We start from the raw sequence: 19614 nt of genomic DNA on the forward strand, positions 1-19614 counted from the left end.
CATGGCCTATACTGTAATACAAGAACAGTTTGATCACCTTTATTCTGTTTACAGACAAATTCCAGTGTGAACACAATTTATTGTGCACTTCACTACGCAAACCCATATTGAACAATTTTAGATACAGATTCTGAATTGCCTTTCAAAAAACAAGATGTCCTTTATGATTTATCCTTGCTACTGCACCGGAGCACCTGTTTTCTAGTTCCAAAAAGGATGAGTAAATGAAGCACTTGTTTTATCCTGAAAAGAAAGGGAAAGAATGTTAGTGATTTAGGTATCAGAAACTCTTGTCTAGGAAATGCTAACTTTCCCCCCTTTAACCTCAACACCCTTCCCCTTGTCATGTTTGACAAGTTCTCTGTGAACAACTCCTAAGCACTGAGTGCTGTTCACAGCTCATCTAAATTAAGGCACCTGAAATGAGCAACTCGTTTTAAAATGGTATAGATCAAGTACTCAGAGAACCCTGATGAACTGGAGGAGATCCAAGCACAGAGCTGAACTAAATCATGCTCTGCAAATTAACCCCATTTCAACAGGAGTGCTCATTACCATACAGATTGAACAGGTCAGATGATACTAAACACTCCTGCATGGGTAGAACATTTACCGCTTTCTTATGTAACAAAAGCAGTAGTAGAGGTGGGATAAGTCTGCTATACCTGGCAAAACAAATATTAAAGCCTTGAAACAACAAACCCCTTACCTCCAACTTAATGTAGCACCTCAGAGGATTCCATGTTCCTCAGCATTTGCTACAGATGGACTAAAAGTGGATGGGGGGGGCGTACTCTTATGTGTGGAATATTCTAAATTTCTACTCAAACACTGAAGTCAAAATGTATATTCTTCAGAAGACACTTAAGGGAAGAATCTGCAGTTGTCAAGAGCCCTGTAGCCCAAAAACTCTCCCCCTGCAGAACAGTAGCCTCAAGTTAAATAGGCTTTAATTAGCAACAACTTCAAGTGTGTATGTTTCCTCTTGTCCCTTTTTCTTGGCTCAGATGATCCAAAACTTCACGTGCCTGTGGAGCATCTTGCTTTCTTCCACTTCAATGCTAGAACAAAGCATTGGTTCTGACACGTGGTCTTTAGACTCACCAGTCCAAGGTCAGCCACAATGTGGACTTTAAGGAAGACTAAAAGCCTTACAAGATGTTTACTTGAGCAAACACATTTTTATCCAAGCCAGTGGTAACACCACACTTGACTCTAAGAAAGCTGAAACAAAAAAAGTCAAGAGTGTCTCCCTCAAATTCTCTAGTCTGTCCAGTTCCATTATGTTAACATTTCTCCCATGTCATCAAGACTGAATGTTTAACATGTCAGCTAGTTCAAATGCAATCACAGGTTACAAGTCTTGCATCTCATCGCACTCCAGTGCTGCGGAAATAGTAAATACATTTTTCACTTAACTCTCAAAAATTGGTTCTACAACTGAAACTCCTTATGACCCTACATTTTCACGATACCTTCTATAGTAGTCAGAATTAGTGGATTTTGGTTGTAGACACACACACAAATTTAAAACCTGAATTCTTACATAAGTTCATTGCCTAACTAGATAGTCCTGTAAGTTTCTGTCCAGTTATCAAGTGATGTGCCAAAACATCCCACTCAGTTCTGTCATACTCTAAGTGTTGTCTGCATTAATGAAGTTGGATCAGACCCTAATTAAGAATGTTTTCAATAAGAGTGAAAGTGTTCTATTTGGATGCCTGAAATAAGACATTGAGAAATTCATTATACATTTAGATTAACTTTTAGGTATCTTAAATATTTTAGACTCTACTGGTTTTTAACTGCTACAGTACCGCATACAGACGCTGGTACAAATAACCATGTGAGATAAGGGATAAATTGTCCATCTTTGGGAATAGCATGTATTATGGGGGAAGAAGAGTTAATACACTTACCTAGTTTGGGACTGTGCCATTGTCACTGGTTCTCTTGTTTTCTTTTTGGAGATGAATTCAGGAATAATTCAATATATCTATGTTCTGGGGAATAATTTAAAATGTTGTTTGTAAAGTTTGAGTAACAAAAAATGTCTACTCAGTGTGACTATTCCATGCACTATCGAGTTTTTCAGGCCTGAACAACTCAAAGTTACTTTTGCACTACATAATCAGAAGATGGCTTAAGTCCTCACATGATGTTCCAGGTGACTGGAACTACATGGTTCAATAAAAAAATGCAAGCACTACTTACGCACGTGTGATCTGTCCTTGACCATAGCAGCAACTGCATCTTCGTGACTCTCAAAATATACATCTGCTTCTCCTGTAGCTTTGCCAATAGAATTATATTCCATAGTGATTTTTGCAGGTTTCAGTGGAGCAAAAAACTAAACAAAAAACAAACCTTAAGTGAAAGATCAAGTCTGGGGCTAGTTTGACTCTAATCAGGCAAGAGTCAAACTAAAAGGAAGCAAGCTATATATATAGTTCAATTCTACAAGTTTGCTTCAGAACTGGTTGGACATCATGGCTTTAGACTAAATCTGCTAGTGTGCCTCAACATATACCATCTCACATGGAAAAGTGCCCTGTGTCAGAATAAACTCCATGTCATAAACTGTGTTCTACTTTGTTTCTCACCACAAAAAAAAATCAAGTACTTCCTCAAAACAATCAGCAGCAAGCACTGCAAAGCCATGCTTATCTTAACATGAGGACATATGCTGATTATATTTGACAAATCTTATCAAACTCATTCAATTTTAAAATAAGATTTGATTAAAAGATCTAGCAAGAACATGTACACAGCAGCACTGGTCCCCAGTGGTTTGCCTTAAGCTCTTGTAAAAATTTGTTCACATAGCTCTCCTTTAAAAACACATACAAGATAGACTACAATGCTTTCTTCTCATTCTGTTTTGTTTGTGACAACTTTATTCCGAATGAAGCTCAGCTGTTCTTGCTGCCCTTGGAATTTAGTTTCACCATTCCCCCATGCTCTGGCCTTATGCTAACAGCAGTACTAGCTCAAATAATTTATCAGGGAAAAAAAAAGGCCCGGCAGCAATTCAGAATAGACCATTTGAACAGTGCCTACCCGAGTGGCATACCAATCTAGCTAAAGCCCCTTAGCTCTAAACAAAATGCAGGACTAAAGACAACTATGGAATAATGACTGGCATTACAGCCTCAGATACCCCAAGTCAAATAGAAGATATTTTTAAGAGTGGGAATTTCACACTTTAAAGCAGAAATTGTATGTGCATTTACCAAAAGTTACATTAAATCCTTACAGGTCCTCTCAGTTGTTAATTAGCTACTGAAGCTGTTGTATCCAAACATTCCCATTATGATCATTTCTGCTCCCCCCCTTACAATCCTGTACAGTGTGCCCGAATCTAGGCCTTCCACTTCTTTGTAGACCATCCCCAATTTTCACAAGCAAACCCTTTGGAAATTAGGTAACATTAAAATATTTACAACACAAAGTGTTAATAGGATTTGAAGTGTAATCAGAGCTTAAATTGTCACCAGTGCTGTATATTCTCTTGATCTTACTGCAACGCACATTTACAATGTCTTGGGCACTAGCTTGAAATGGCAGACCCCTCAGATGGACCAAATGCAACGATGAGGAGGTAATCACAAATTCTGAAGCATCCCGAGGCTTTTCAATCACTTCTCTATAAGGTTCTACACAGGTGAACAAAAGCAGCATCATTAGTACTTGGGACATTATGCTCTTCCAAAAACTATGTATACATATGCATTCACAGTGTAGATCAGTGATGGGCATTGCCCTTTGAGGGCGGCCATTTTGAATTCTGCACAGGACACCACAACTCTGTCTCTGTCTTTCAGACAAACGTGCTACCCCTTGAAGAGCCACGGGTGGGGGAGCCACAATTTTTTCTTAGAAGAACCACATGCAGCTCACAAACCACGGGTTGGCTACCCCGACCTAAACTCTTGAAGGGGCTGCAAGATTTTTATCGCCAAGATGGCCTCCTGGGATAAAGTAGCTTTGCTAACTGCACCTGCATACCTAGAATCTGCAGGGTGTGCTGATTGAACCATAGCAGCATTTGACTGGATGCAGGAGCACATGGCTTTCAGAGTCAATGTTGTGTGCAATCAACATACACCTCACTTCACATGCCCTTGCTTTGTGCATGTCACTAACAAAATTGGCAGGAAAAAACCACGTAGATGGAAACCAGCAGAATCTGTCAACCTTGCCCCAATGGGGTGCCCACCACTGCTGCAGAGAAGTGTATATGCAAAGATGCTTCAAAGAACAAATGCAACAAGAACTCACCATTTTCTTTTTCATTTTCACAAGCTGCAGCTGGTCCAAGGGTCTGACTCAATTCGTTTTCTTCAAAGACTGATTCGGTTTCTTTTATCGGTTTAGCATTCGGATATGTAGTCATCTTCTTCCCTCTATATAAACCGCTATGGGTTCGAACTTCACTCCTCCGACTTGGAAATATTTCTATATATCTAGATTTAAAAGAAAAAAAAGGATTGCAAGGTATGCCAACAGACTAGGGACAAACTCCTGTTTAGTTAGTTAACCAGTTCAGTCAATTAACCAATTCAACTTAATGCTTAAGGGGGGCAGTCCAGTCCATAGGGCTGGAGCCGTCCCTGCGCTGCCAGCGGATGTTGCTGCAGCCCAGAAGCAGCAGCAGGAGGGGAAGATGGAGGCTGCCACTTCCAGCCTCTTGCCTGTGGCTGCTCCTAAACAACAATTAACAGGTTACCCATTCACATCCCATTGAATGAATATTTGTGAAAATTCTGTTGTCTATTATTTTAAATTGCCGTACTACCACAGTTCTTACTGGTGCTGCTTTGTGGGCACTAGAAATCCTACACCACAGCTATGTGATTCATTAAGCAGAGACTTCTGGACAGTCATATTAAGCTGGTTTTCAAATAAGCCTGCCTCTGCAACTTAAAAAGAGTCTTTTAAAGATTAAGCCACTTTCTGTTTTTCAGGAATAAATTGAAAATGGTCACAGTGATTACAAGTGTTAATGAGATTTGAAATAAGGAGGTTAACTGGCTAGTCAACTATTCAATAGGCACTTCCGCATTCCTCCTTGGAAACATACAAGAGCCCCCACTGGGGGGCTCTCGTACATTTCCAAGGAGGAATGAGGAACTCCGTGTACAGTCCAGGGTCATCAGGAAGTCCCGCTTACTCCAGGCTGCATGTGGCGAACCTGCTTTGAAATGCACAAGAATCCCCAGCAGGGGTCTTGTGCATTTCAAAGCCATGGAGCCCAGCATCAGTGGGGGATTCAGTCTCCTGCTGACCCTGAACTCCATGCTACTCTGCATGCCACTAGGAGCCTGGGGTCAGCTAGGAACTCCTCAGCTAACTTGGGTTCTGGGGAGATGCCACTGGAGCCCAGGATCATCTGGGAGTCCCCAGCTGACCCCGGGCTCCACTGTGCCTTTGAAAGGCATGGAGGCAGCAGTTTCAAAGGGGAAGCCGCCGCACAGCTGCCACCTCCGTGCCTTTCAAAGAGGCAGCCACGGAGCACAGGGGTCAGCTGGGGGCCTCCCAGCTCCACAGCTACCCCTTTGAAAGGCATGGAAGTGGCATTTCAAAGGGGTAGCCATTGCATCAGCTGTGGGTTTGGAATGCTGCCTTGGGATTTTCCATTGACTAGTCCATTAGTGGATAAGCAGGAGAGCCACAGTGGGATTAGTTTCTAACCCTAGGAGCTAACCCTGCTGTGGCTCTGCCTTTTAAACGTATTAAGAGCTGGCTGAAGCACTGCAGGGGGGCCTGGTGCAAGCTGGGACAGCTGATTCCCATTAAGGCTGATCAGTTAACCAGTTAAACATTTGCTTCCCTAGCTGGAATTACAAAAAGGAAGAAAAGCAAAAGCAGTTACACTGGGCTGTAACGGATTTTTTATATAACAACATAGTTAACAATCTTGCTTTGATGCAGCCATGCTTAGCATTGTGTACAACTAACAACATACCATTATATAACAAATATCATTACATATAATAATGATACAGTACAAGCAATGCAAAGCCTGAGGTAGCTATGACAATGATCTAAATACTAAACAGAAGGAAAAAGTCAGATATTAAGAAAATGTTAATATGCGGAATATATTTGTCAAGCCATGTTCAAATTAAAGGGGAAGGAGACACCTCCCAGTTTTTTACTCCCCTCCCCAATACTGTCTGGATGCCTCAGAGGGGTAACTCAGACTTCTTTAAAATATATTTCAGAAGAACAAATTTTCTATTTCGCATGCACCAAATTCCATCCAACTCCAGGCATCATAAAAAAAATTGCTATGGAAAGACTATCCAACCCCAGACATTACCCATCCTCCTTCAAATTACTTCATCATGTTCCCATTTAAATTAGATGGGCAGTGTTAAAGCCATAATCCTGGATTAGTGCAGAATCACGGACTACATGTCCCAGAAGCTTTTTTGCTTCTTCACTGTCGCATCAAATTCCCTTAACAACCCTAAATATGACAAACATCCCATCAAGTCTCCACTCTGCACAAAATGTTCTAATGACACTCATGCAAATGTGTATAGTTGGAGTAATACACACATTACCCAGTGAAAAGCAAGGTGATAAACACAAGGATGGGGAGTGAGTGCGCCCACTGTCAATGAACAATCTGAGACAACGCAAAAGGTAAAACCAGTTATGCTTGTACCACTTATATGCTTTTTATAGTCACAAGCTTTAAGTTATCCTTTACTGTTAAAGCCTAATGATGTACACAAACTACTTTGTTACCATACTGAAACACATACCGATTCCCAATTTCCTCCTTATGCTTTAACAGGGCTTGATTTGCCATCTCCGGTGCTGCAAATTGCACAAAAGCTTCTCCTGTTTTCCTTCTTCCTCTCTGATCCATGACAAATGTTATCTCAACTATATCCAGATCTTTAGGGGGGGAAAAGCATTTTCTGTAAGTAGTAGCATATACATTTTTTTCCTTCTCTCATTTTAAATACCTACTTCAGAATTGACTGGTCAAGCAGCCCTGAACAGAACTGATCAAGTATTGAATTTTTCTAATTTTCTACCTTTTCTTTGATTTGTACATAAAGGATAATTTCCTATGAGTCTTTGTCGGTGAAACGTTGGTCTGCCTGAATTTTCAAAGGGAATAAGTGATTACTACAAGATTTCAATTCTCTATATTCTTCTGTTTAGGGTTTTGATTTTTAAACAGTACCCAAACAGCATGAACAAGTTCTCCTTACTCCAAAGCTGGCAGCTGCTGGTTTTGTGGGAAACTTAATCTGAATTTCTACCAGCCCACACAGAAGTCAGAGGAAGTTTCAAACATTTTTAAAATATAATTAATCATTTTACCCATTGTGCAGGCCTTTCTGGCATACTCTAAAGAAACCAGAGAAAATCATGTTGTTTGGCATACCACACGCTTCCTAGAACTTTACACTAACTCTAATCAAGGCTTGAAATGGACCAGGTTTGGTTGATTTACTCACCTGATTTATTTTTTCAGGAAGGCTGTCATCTTTATCTCCATTATATTCTTCAACAAGTATATATCTAACTATTATGACTTGCAACACATTCTATTAATGTTTTGATGACAACATAACACCTGCCTGAGTTTGCAGACATCCTGAAACAGTGGTTCTGAAAACTGAGCTGTCAGTCATCTCAACCATGCCTTAACTAAAGTATCTAGTGAGCATCATTTAAATATCAACATTGTTTGAAGTACGTAAGAAAGGAAAGGTCATATTATAAAGAGGTGCACAATATACTGTGTCAATGACATTTCATTTTGGCACCATTTTATCTATTATGTGCCTTAGATTTCGCATCTTATTTTCAACCCAATATTGGCCCTACAAAGCGGAAGTCAATCCTGCAGAGCCCAGAAGGGAAGCCACTCTCTCGCCAATCAACATGGGCCACTACTTTAGCTTTGGTGGTGGGCATGCATCAAGTCTTAAAGGGTGCTGCTCCCCTCTCTTCTAGAAGCTGTCTTCAGAATTTGTAACTACTGCACTATTGCCTTCCCCTCAGTCCAGATTTTGAAGCTTCTCTTCACAACCATGAAGATGGCAGAGCTGTTGTATCTGTGCGTGTGACTGTGTAGGTAACCTAGTTACCAAGAGACTAACTATAGTAGGGCTAATGAAAAGTTTACATTAAAGGCTCAGTTAAAACTACATTGGTTTTATTCAGCGAGGGCATACCTTCGCACACACCGGAAAAAACTGCTAAGCAAAGAGATCGGCTTCAAGAGTGCTACATTGTTTCCTACAGAGCAGCGAGGCTTGTGTTACCGGTGTTGTGAGCTACAAAATCAAATAGCTACACACTGTTAAAAATGACAACTTCGCAGCAGTGAAGGAGAGTAATCATAAGACTGAGCAGGATAACACGCTGCCTGGAGTAAAAAGGTAAACTAGTCTGTGAGCTAAGGGCAGGCACTGTTATCCAGACATAAGGGTTTTGGGGTGTCGGCAGGAAAACTAGACTTGCCAGTATCCCCATGTGGAAGATGGATAGACAAGCGTACAGTTGGTTTATTGTTTTAAGATCTTCTCCACTTAAATGCTTTTGGTTTCCTATTTTCTACCTGTGGAGCACAGTAGTTTAGTCTCCTATAGCATTTTGGTCTATTTTTGGTTCTTGGGTTCAGCGTGTGGGTGCTGGTGGCCTATGACCTACAGGAGGTCACACTAAATACTCTGGTGGGACCCTTATGGTCTTAAGCTCTGTGAAACAGTTTGCATTAAGGTGGCTATCAAGTCACTGGATACCACCGGTCACAGCCCTCGGAGGGAAGGGGGCAGCAAGGCTTGACTGGTCCTGCTATGTTCATCCTGGTTAGTACTGGGAGACTGCAACCATAGGCTCAATGTGAGAATGGGAAAATTGCATGCTTCCATCAAGCCGGGTAAGGCGCACACTCCAGCCAGAAGGGGCTAGAGGTGCAATTACCCCAATAACTTTGATAGACAGAAATATCAACATGTCCTATAAACAAAATAAGATGACCTCTCTCCATACTGCATTTAAGAATTTCTGTAACTTAAATTTACATCAACTCAGCAGAAAATATAGTTTAGAAGATATAAATTAAAAGTCGTAAATCACCTGCAAAGAATTCTGAAACCTCTGCTTCGGTACAACTGTAAGGAAGGCCTCGAAGGCGTACAACTCCATCGTTAGCTACAGGGGACGAACTGGTCTGCAGACTCTTCAATATGGCATCTACATCTTCATTATGTATTTCAAAAACTGCAAAGACGACAAGACTAGACTGTATATTTCCCTTTGCATCTCAACCGCTGCAAAGTTACCCTGAAGAAATGTTCTCTTCCTGGTTCTGGGGAGAAGCAATATTCTTTCAACTTTAACTGTAGTTTTTACTTGCGCTCTCTCAGTTCTAACAAATGCTTGATTTGCTAAGTGACAGCGAAAGGCATCACCTTCGAACCTGCAAGCCACAGAGAAATGATAAATCATCTCTGTAGGGTGGCTGAGTGCAGGCACGGGCCCATGTGAAGACAGGAGCAGCTAAGCCCAGTTAACTGGGGAGTGGTAGAGCAGAAATACAGTGATAGCGCAGATGTCTGTGACTAAATAGGGAGCAAGGTGCGGGACTAGGGATGTTAAATGTAGATTAATCGAATACTCGATGTGATTTCCATCGACTATTCGATTAGGCAATAAGGGTGCCTCTGCCTTAGAACTCTAGCAAGAGCCCAGCAATTCAAAAGTTGAAGCCCAGAAAGGAGCCTGGGGCCAGTCCCTGGCCCACTGCTCCCTGCAGCGCCTGAGCCTTCGAAATGGGGCAGGGCTCCTGTACATTTCAAAAGCAGAATTGCAGCAGAACCTGCAGGAATGGAGACAGCTTCAGCCCCTGATCAGTTTCCCACTGTGCCTCTACCTCCCCACCCCCCCGCAGAGACGGTGCTGGAGGGAATCGGTTTTTAAGCTGGCTCCCCCCAGCACCAGCTCCTGCTCCCCGCCACCCCTTGCTGCCTCTCTCTCAGAGGCAGCAAGAGGGGGGAGCAACTAGTCGCTTACATCCCTAGCTGTGACACACAGAGGCAGCAGTAAATGTACCTGACTGAATGGGAGAGGCAAGGGAGATCAGCCAGGGTCTGCAAGGGCAAGACCCCTTAAGCATCTCCCCCCTCCCCCAAAAGTGTGTTCCATACCCAGGGCTCGACAAATCAGTGTATCTACTCGCCCATGACAAGTAGATTTCAGCTGGGCATCCTGTTTACTAGCGGCGCGCGCATGCACTATGCGGGTCTGGCACGTGCACAGTGCGAGGCTGAGGAGTAGATTTCACCACGGTTTGTCAAGCCCTGTCCACCCACATCCTACAACTCTCCAGGTTTTCTCCCTTGGCTCCTCCCTCAACCCCCCAAGCCATTGCATTGTTTCTGAAAGGTGTAGGAAATACGTTTCTGTACGGTAGTTTAAATGAATTACTGAACATTCAGTATTAATATGCCTAGCAACAAATCTATTTGTCAAAAAACATTTCCTGAGCCTTTTTGTTGTCTGTATTGTTAGACATACTTGCTGACAGGTATTTTGAAGTAAATTATCAAAATAATTGAAAGGGTGTTGTTATATTGCTATTTTGACAAGTTAAATCTGCCAACTTTTGCAGTATTTTAAAATACTGTGCACAGAATTCCCCTGGGAGTACATAATGCACCTCAGCCATTTGAATGCAATGATGCAGTGCCTCCCCCACCAAAGGGGAGACATGATGCATCATGGAAGCTGTAATCCAACCAAGGATCCACACCTCCTGAAGAGGACAGGAGCATGAGTCACCCACATTGCAGAGATATTTAGAAAATAATTTATTATTTTTGGACAAAGAATCTTACATTGATTATGTTTGTGGGCACTTCTGAAAAAAAGACAATTTCCTTAGTTGGTATTTTTGATGGGAAAAAAATCATTTTCCAACCAGTTCCATTATAAGTACAATAGGAGAAGAAAGGGTTGAAGTGTGTAAATCCATGAAAAGAAAAATTATAGCCAAAAAATTGTAGAGAAATTCTGGGGGAGGGAGCAATGACTTTTCAGTCCTCTCTCCAGTGTGTTTTGTATTATCAGCCTAACCTTCTTCATAAAATGGAATAACAAAATAAGATAGCATTTGTGCTTTCAAAGGGACTATTTGGTTTTGCTCGCTTTAGATCTAGTTACCCTCCAGCCCGTCCTTAGAAAATTATAATAAGCAATGAACATAAACATAAGAATGCTCATACTGGATCAGACCAAATGTCCATCTAGCCCAGTATCCTTGTCTGCCAACAGTAGACAATACCAGATGCTCCAGAGGGAGGGATCACAACAGGTAATCCTCACATGATCCCTCCCTGTCACCAACCTCCAGAGAAACAGCACCTAGGGACTATTCCTACCCATCCTGGCTAATAGCCATTGATGGACCTAACCTCCATGACTCTAGCTAGCTCTTTTTTTAAGCCTGTTAAAGTCCTAGCCTTCACCACATCCTCTGGCAAGGAGTCCCACAGGTTGACTGTGCACTGACTGAAGAAAAGCTTCCTTCTGTTTGTTTTAAACCTGCTGTCTATTTCATTTGGTGACCCCTAGTTCTTATATTGTGGGAATATGTAAATAACTTTTCCTTATTCACTTTTTTCACACCAGTCATGATTTTACAGACCTCTATCCTCCCCCCCTTAGTCTCCTCTTTTCTAAGATGAAAAGTCCAAGTCTTTTTAATCTCTCTTCATATGGGACCCGTTCCAAACCCCTCATCATTTCTGTTACCCTTTTCTAAACCTTTTCCAATGCCAATATATCTTTTTTGAGATGAGGCGACCACATCTGTATGCAGTATTCAAGATGTGGGCATACCATGGTTTTATACAGAGGCAATGTTTTCTGTCTTATTCTCTATCCCTTTTTTAATGACTCCTAACATTCCATTTGCTTTTTTGACTGCTGCTGCACATTGAGTGGATGTTTACTAAGATCTATCCACAATGACTCCAAGATCTTTCTCTTGAGTAGTTGTAGCCAAATTAGTCCCCATCATATGTATATATACTTGGGATTATTTTTTCCAATATGCATTACTTTACATTTATCAACAATAAATTTCATTTGCCATTTTGTTGCCCAATCAGTTTGGTGAGATCTTTTTGAAGCCCTTCACAGTCTGCTTTGGTGTTAACTATCTTGAACAGTTTGGTATCATCTGCAAATTTTGCCACCTCACTGTTTATCCCGTTCTCGAGATCATTTATAAATGAGTTGAATAGGATGGGTCATAAGACAGACCCTTGGAGGATCCCACTAGTTACCTCTCTCCACTTGGAAAACGTACCATTTATTCCTACCCTTTGTTTCCTGTCTTTTAACCAGTTATCAATCCACAAAAGGAGCTTCCCTCTTATCCCATGACAACTTACTTTACTTAAGAGTCTTTGGTGAGGGACCTTGTCAAAGGTTTTCTGAAAATCTAAATATACTATATGCACTGGATCTCCCTGTCCACACGTTTCTTGACCCCCTTCAAAGAAGTCTAGCAGATTAGTAAGGCATGATTTCCCTTTACAGAAACCATGTTGACTTTCTCCCAACAAATTATATTCATCCATGTGTCTGACAATTTTATTCTTCACTATAGTTTCAACTAATCTGCCCGGTACTGACTTACCAGTCTGGAATTGCCAGGATCACCTCTAGAGCCCTTTTTAAATATTGGTGTCACATGAGCTATCTTCCAATCATTAGGTACAAAAGCAGATTTAAAGGAGAGGTTACAAACCACAGTGAATAGTTCTGCAAATTTCCCATTTGAGTTTTCAGAACTCTTGGGTGAATGCCATCTGGTCACAGTGACTTGTTACTGTTAAATTGATCAATTTGTTCCAAAACTGCCCCTAATGACACCTCAATCTGGGACAATTCCTCAGATTTGTTACCTAAAAAGAATGGCTCAGGTTTGGGAATCGCCCCAATATCCTCAGCCGTGAAGACTGAAGGAAAAAATTAATTTAGCTTCTCTGCTATGACTATCATCTTTGAGTGCTCCTTTAGCATCTCGATCATCTAACAGCCCCACTGGTTGTTTAGCCTGCTTTTCCTGCTTCTGATGTACTTCAAAAACATTTTACTATTATTTTGGGGGGGTTTTGCTAGTGTTCTTCAAACTCCTTTTTTGGCTTTTCTTATATTTTTACACTTAATTTGACAAAGTTTATGGTCTTTTCTATTTTCCTCACAAGGATTTGACTTCCACTTTTTAAAAGATGTCTTTATCTCTCTGCTTCTTTTACCTGGTTAAGCCAAGCCACTGTGACACTTTTTTGGTTCTCTGTGTTTTTTAATTTGGGATATATATTTAAGTTGGGCCTCTATTATGGTCTCTGAAAAGTTAAAATCTTGCAGAGAGTTTACTTTTGTCACTGTACCTTTTAATTTCTGATTAACTAACTTCCTCATTTTGTGTAGTTCCCCTTTCTGAAATTAAATGCCACAGTGTTGGGCTGCTGAGGTGTTTTTCCCAGCACAGGGATGTTAAATTTTATTATATTATGATCACTATTTCCAAGTGGAAATGAACCTCTTGAACCAAATCCTGCACTCCACTTAGGCCCAAATCAAGAATAGCCTCTCCCCTTGCGGGTTCCAGAACCAGCTGCTCCAAGAAGCAGTCATTTAAGGTATCAAGAAATTTTATCTCTGCATCCCATCCTGAGGTGACGTGTGCCCAGTCAATATGGGGATAGTTGAAAACACCCACTATTATCGAGTTTTTTAATTTGATAGCCTCTCTAATCTCTCTTATCTTAAAGATTTTTGCTTATAGATCTTAAATAAAGCTATGTTGACACTATTTGATACAGAACAGTCTTCGCAGCTACCACACTACTTGTAATTACTGTTTTAGTTCTTTTACTTTCTAAAATGCTCTCCCCATTGTTCCACCAACAGCATGCATCTTTAGTTTTGCTCTGAAATATTCTTTTACATTTTAATGTACTGTGTGTAAGTTACCTTCAGAACCTATTGAACGTACCTTCCACATACCGCTGACCCATATATTGCCGGTGCTTTTCTAAGGCATTCCGCACATCGTGTTCTGACTCTAGTTCAATCAAAGCATCTCCTCTGCGTTTGCCATCCCTATTTAAAAGGAAGTGTATCCCACTCTCACCATTTCGAATTCTGCAGTCTAGAAAGTTACACAGAAAAGATAGTTAGAGCAATATTGTGCTTATATTTCTTTCCCCACCATAATCTTCTGATCCAATGAAAACACAACATTCTCATTTTATACAAAAGTTTCACCTAAGCAGCAGAGAATAGTATATCAAACAGAGGGCAGTAAATGTTATTATCCACACACACACACGCGCACACACACACACCCCCATCCATCTAGGTACAGACATTTTCGAGATCAATCCTTAACTGCCTTAATTTTGACTTCTTGTCAATTTAAGGCCTTCATCCTACAATCTGTTTTAAACAAATGGACATTTATAACCACATGGGGGGCGGGGGGAGGTCATCAAAGTCAGCAGAGCTCTGCAAGGATCTACCCACATGGATCAGATTATGGGACTGAAGCCTTCACGGGTTAGCATTTTTTTTTTAGTTTGCAATTCAAATAATTTAAGTGTGTTTTAAAAAATAACTTTAAACACAAAGCTAAATGACTTGCGCCCTCATGAGACAGAGAGACACTAAACACAAAATAATTCCATGGTATTAAGTACTTATCAAAACGTAACTTGAACAATAAACACAAGATTTAAGTTCAATCATTAATATTTAAAGTACATCCAAACATTACATTTGATTAATAGATCTCTGTACAAAGCCAGACATTATACCAGCAAAAAAGCTAAGCACATCTTCAACAGTGCAAGAATATGGCAATCCTTGAGCTCGGATGAGAAACACATCATCTTCCTCTCCTGGTTTAGGTAGATTTGGTTCATACTCAGAGAGTGGAGGATAGTCATCTTGAAATGAAGAGCTTGAATCCTTTGAAAAACAACAACAGGTTTTCTTTTTTTTAAAAATAATAACTGCTACTCAATTACTCTTTTCAATAATTTTAACACAAAAAGGAATTTATATCATGCTGGCTCTTGCCAGCAGCTCATAGAAGTAAACAGATAAAAACAGTCTATTAGATTATCCAGTCAAACTGTAGGATTGTTCCTTATACACATTTTTTTCAGTCCCCGTAGTACTAAATGACGAACAAAAATACTATTGTTTTTCAGGATATCCACTACAGGTAACTCCTACTGACTCAGAGGCATCTGTAATCTTTAGAAGAAAATGCAAAACTACTCAGATTTACATTGTTACAAACACAGAGTGTCTGTGAAAAGTCACCATGTTTTACTTTAAGCTTAAACACAGAATTGAAAGTAATCACATGGGAGAGGTTAGAGCATGGGTTCCCAAATTGGGGGGCATGAAAAAAATCTGGGGGGGAGGCAAGGCAAACCACCCCCCCCGTCAATCCCACCCCAAGTTTTGCTGCTATTTTTGGGGGGGGGGGGCGAGGGTGAGGGTTTCTCAAAAGTCAAAAAAGTGGGCATGATGCTGAAAAGTTTGGGAACCAATGGGCTAGAGGGAATAATGGTGGTGAAATCAATGAGATAAGCAGGTAATGAAAAACTTACTTCTAGGGTCATGATAGTGTAAACAGTGAACAGATGAGCCTGGGCTCAACAGTTAACCTATATAGTTACACACAGGCCTACTCCTGCTTCCCATCCCCCGGCTGCCTCTGTGTTAAAAGTAGCAGTGCAGGGGGAAGATGGGAACCAGAGTGTGTGGGAAGCCAGCTTCCCACCTTCCCTCACGCTCAGAGGCAGTTGTGCCAGGGGGAGCATGCAGCTCCATGGGAGCCACCTCCCTCTCCCCCACTGCATGTAAATATGTAACTGCTCCTCCTGTGTGTAAGTGTGTAACAAAGCAGTTAGACATTTACCTGAATAAATGCTTTTAAAAATCCCTACTAGGGATCCTGACCCAATGGCCTAATAGCAACACAATGCACAAGACTACAGTGCCTTCCTCTCATGTATGCTACAGAGATAGGCTGGAATTAGGTACTTAATCATTTAAAAACATTTGGACTCACAGACTGTGTCAGAAGGGACCATTATGATCATCTAGTCTGACCCCCTGCACAGTGCAGGCCACAGAATGTCACCCACCCTCTCCTAGAATAGTCCTCTCTCCTATATCTCAGATATTGAAGCCTTCAAATAGTTTGAAGACCCCAAGATGCAGAGAATCCTCCAGCTGTGATCTGTACCCCACGCTACAGAGGAAGGTGAAAATCCTCCAGGGCCTCTTCCAATCTACCCTGGAGGAAAATTCCTTCCCGACCCCAAATATGGCGATCAGCTAAACCCTGAGCATGTGGGCAAGACTCACCAGCCAGATACCCAGAAAGTTCTCTATAGTAACTCCTTCTTGCAAAAGTCTCAGTATTCAAGAAACTAACCACAGTAGGGAGGGGGGAGGGACCTATCCACAACAGTCCAGCCATTTTACAGAATGACGGCATTCTACATGAGTTACTTATTTAAAAAAAACAAACACAAAGGCAGCTTCTAATTTCCTAGCTTGGCAAGAGGATGGGTACAGGACCTCTCTGTCCTCTCTGCCCTGGCCACACGATGGAGAAGGTAACAAAGATTGACCTTCAACACCATGGGAGAAGGTCTCCCAAGAGTAGCAAGAGTTTCCTCTTCTAAGGGCTCCAATAATGGGTTTTCCACTCCCCTCCTGGCTAGGAAACAGAAGCAGTGGCCAGCGAAGACTGGGGGCTAACACAAGAGCAGGGACTTGAGGGGGAAAACAAGTCTCTCTCCCTGCTTGAGGAGCTTGTTTGGCTCGCCCCCAGATGGGGTGCCAGGGAGCAGACGGTGACCCCAGCACGGAGGAGGGGAAGCGGCCCCAGGGGCAGGCAGAGCGGATGGGAAAGGGAGTGCGGCCCCCGGGAGAGGGGTGGGATGGGAGCAGGTTTCAGGGGGCAGGGGATCCCAGCAGGGGGCCGGAGGAGACACCACACCCGCCAAGTCCCCCAGAGATGGGGCGCTGGGGGGGGCATTAGTGTGAGGCAGGATGTCGGGGGGGGCAGATGTCGGGGGGGCAGGAGTGAGAGGCAGGATGTGGGGGGGCAGATGTCGGGGGGGGCGGGGGGCAGGAGTGAGAGGCAGGATGTGGGGGGGCAGAGAGAGGCGGGGGGGGGGCAGATGTGGGGGGGCAGGAGTGAGAGGCAGGATGTGGGGGGGGGGCAGGGGGGCAGGAGTGAGAGGCAGGATGTGGGGGGGCAGATGTCAGGGGGGGGGGCAGGAGTGAGAGGCAGGATGTGGGGGGGCAGATGTCGGGGGGGCAGGGGGGGGAGGGCAGTGCGGGGGGCAGGAGAGTGGGGGGGGCAGATGTCGGGGGGGGCAGGAGTGAGAGGCAGGATGTGGGGGGGCAGATGTCGGGGGGCAGGAGTGTGTGGGGAGGGCAGATGTCGGGGGGGCAGGAGTGAGAGGCAGGATGTGGGGGGGGCAGATGTCGGGGGGCAGGAGTGAGAGGCAGGATGTCGGGGGGCAGATGTCGGGGGGGCAGGAGTGAGAGGCAGGATGTGGGGGGGCAGATGTCGGGGGGCAGGAGTGAGAGGCAGGATGTCGGGGGGCAGATGTCGGGGGGCAGGAGTGAGAGGCAGGATGTCGGGGGGCAGATGTCGGGGGGGCAGGAGTGAGAGGCAGGATGTCGGGGGGGCAGATGTGGGGGGGCAGGAGTGAGAGGCAGGATGTCGGGGGGGCAGATGTGGGGGGGCAGGAGTGAGAGGCAGGATGTCGGGGGGGCAGGAGTGAGAGGCAGGATGTGGGGGGGCAGATGTCGGGGGGGCAGGAGGGGGGGGGGGGCAGGAGTGTGAGGCAGGATGTGGGGGGGGCAGATGTCGGGGGGGGGGGCAGGAGGGAGGCAGGAGTGGGGGCAGGAGGGGGGCAGGAGTGTGGGGGGGGCCAGATGTCGGGGGGGGGCAGGAGTGTGAGGCAGGATGTGGGGGGCAGATGTCGGGGGGGCAGGAGGGAGGCAGGATGTGGGGGGGGGCAGGAGTGAGAGGCAGGATGTGGAGGAGAGGGCAGGATGTGGGGGGGCAGATGTCGGGGGGCAGGAGTGTGAGGCAGGATGTCGGGGGGGCAGGAGTGAGGCAGGATGTGGGGGGGGTGGGGGGGGCAGGAGTGAGAGGCAGGATGTGGGGGGGGCAGGAGTGAGAGGCAGGATGTGGGGGGGGCAGATGTCGGGGGGGCAGGAGTGTGAGGCAGGATGTGGGGGGGCAGATGTCGGGGGGGCAGGAGTGAGAGGCAGGATGTGGGGGGGCAGATGTCGGGGGGGCAGGAGGGAGGCAGGAGTGGGGGGGGCAGGAGTGAGAGGCAGGATGTGGGGGGGCAGATGTCGGGGGGGCAGGAGTGTGAGGCAGGATGTGGGGGGCAGATGTCGGGGGGGCAGGAGTGAGAGGCAGGATGTGGGGGGGCAGATGTCGGGGGGGCAGGAGTGAGAGGCAGGATGTGGGGGGCAGATGTGGGGGGGGCAGGAGTGAGAGGCAGGATGTGGGGGGGGGCAGGAGGGGGCAGGATGTGGGGGGGGCAGGGGGGGGGCAGGATGTGGGGGGGCAGGGGGGGGGGCAGGAGTGAGAGGCAGGATGTGGGGGGGCAGATGTCGGGGGGGCAGATGTGGGGGGGGCAGGAGTGAGAGGCAGGAAGAGGGGGGGGCAGGATGTGGGGGGGCAGATGTCGGGGGGGCAGGAGTGAGAGGCAGGATGTGGGGGGCAGATGTCAGGGGGGGGGGGCAGGAGTGAGAGGCAGGATGTGGGGGGCAGATGTCGGGGGGGCAGGAGTGAGAGGCAGGATGTGGGGGGCAGATGTCGGGGGGGCAGGAGTGAGAGGCAGGATGTGGGGGGCAGATGTCGGGGGGGCAGGATGTGGGGGGGGCAGGATGTGGGGGGGCAGATGTCGGGGGGGGGCAGGGCCTGTCGGAAGCGGGGCCCCCGGGGAAGCGGGGGGCGGGGCCGTACCTGCGCGTAGCTCCGCCCCGGGTGGGCCTGGGGCAGCAGCGGGCCCCGCAAGGCCCCGAAGCCGGGCCCGGCCGGGCTGGGCAGGCTGCCGGCGGCCACCGCCACAGGCAGGCCCCGGCGCGGCGCGGCCGCCCCCAGCAGCAGCAGGAGCCGGCGGCGGCCGGAGAGGGCGGCGGCGGGGCGCAGGGGCAGGCAGGCCGCCCCCGTGCGCTGGCAGCTGCTGCAGCTACAGCCGCAGCCCCGCAGCAGCGCGCCCAGCACCCAGCGCGTCCCGGCCATGGGCGGCGGCGGCGGCGAGGCGAGGCGGCGGGGGCGGAGCGGGGCCGGCACATGCGCCGCGAAGGGGGCGCCGGGCGGCCGGGGGGCTCCGCCTCCCCTTCCCGGCAGGCCCTGAGCCGGCGGGGCGGGTCCCGGGCTCCCGGCGGCCATGGCGGGGCGAAGAACCGCCCCTCCCCCCCTCCCGCTCGCAGAGCGCCTGAGGTAACTCGGCTGCACCTGCCCCGTGGGGCGCGACTGAGGAAGGGGGGGGCCGGAGCGGG

General features: G+C 45.9%; 1 protein-coding gene across 1 annotated transcript; it reads right to left on the reverse strand.

Annotated features, from left to right (window-relative positions):
• Positions 1-24: 24 nt before the first annotated feature.
• Positions 25-19401, reverse strand: GRSF1 (G-rich RNA sequence binding factor 1). Its single transcript, XM_075929427.2, has 10 exons — positions 19076-19401; positions 14868-15021; positions 14048-14203; positions 9115-9258; positions 6777-6912; positions 4282-4466; positions 3532-3656; positions 2215-2350; positions 1920-2003; positions 25-243 (listed from the first exon to the last, which is right to left on the reverse strand). The coding sequence occupies exons 1-9, from the start codon at positions 19352-19354 to the stop codon at positions 1942-1944; spliced, it is 1377 nt and encodes a 458-aa protein (XP_075785542.1). The 5' UTR covers positions 19355-19401; the 3' UTR covers positions 25-243; positions 1920-1941.
• Between the last annotated feature and the right edge of the window lie 213 nt (positions 19402-19614).

Source organism: Pelodiscus sinensis, chromosome 4 (genome assembly GCF_052426305.1).
Source record: "Pelodiscus sinensis isolate ZL-2025 chromosome 4, ASM5242630v1, whole genome shotgun sequence".
In the NCBI taxonomy this organism is placed as follows: Eukaryota; Metazoa; Chordata; order Testudines; family Trionychidae; genus Pelodiscus; species Pelodiscus sinensis.

Excerpts from the sequence above, each read along its gene's own strand:
- GRSF1 (XM_075929427.2), bottom strand. The coding sequence starts at position 19,354 with ATGGCCGGGACGCGCTGGGTGCTGGGCGCGCTGCTGCGGGGCTGCGGC. Across the intron at positions 14,204-14,867 it reads TGTGCTTAGCTTTTTTGCTG|ACTGCAGAATTCGAAATGGT; the intron begins GTATAATGTCTG and ends GTAACTTTCTAG. Across the intron at positions 2,004-2,214 it reads CAAGGACAGATCACACGTGC|AACATAGATATATTGAATTA; the intron begins GTAAGTAGTGCT and ends ATTATTCCCCAG.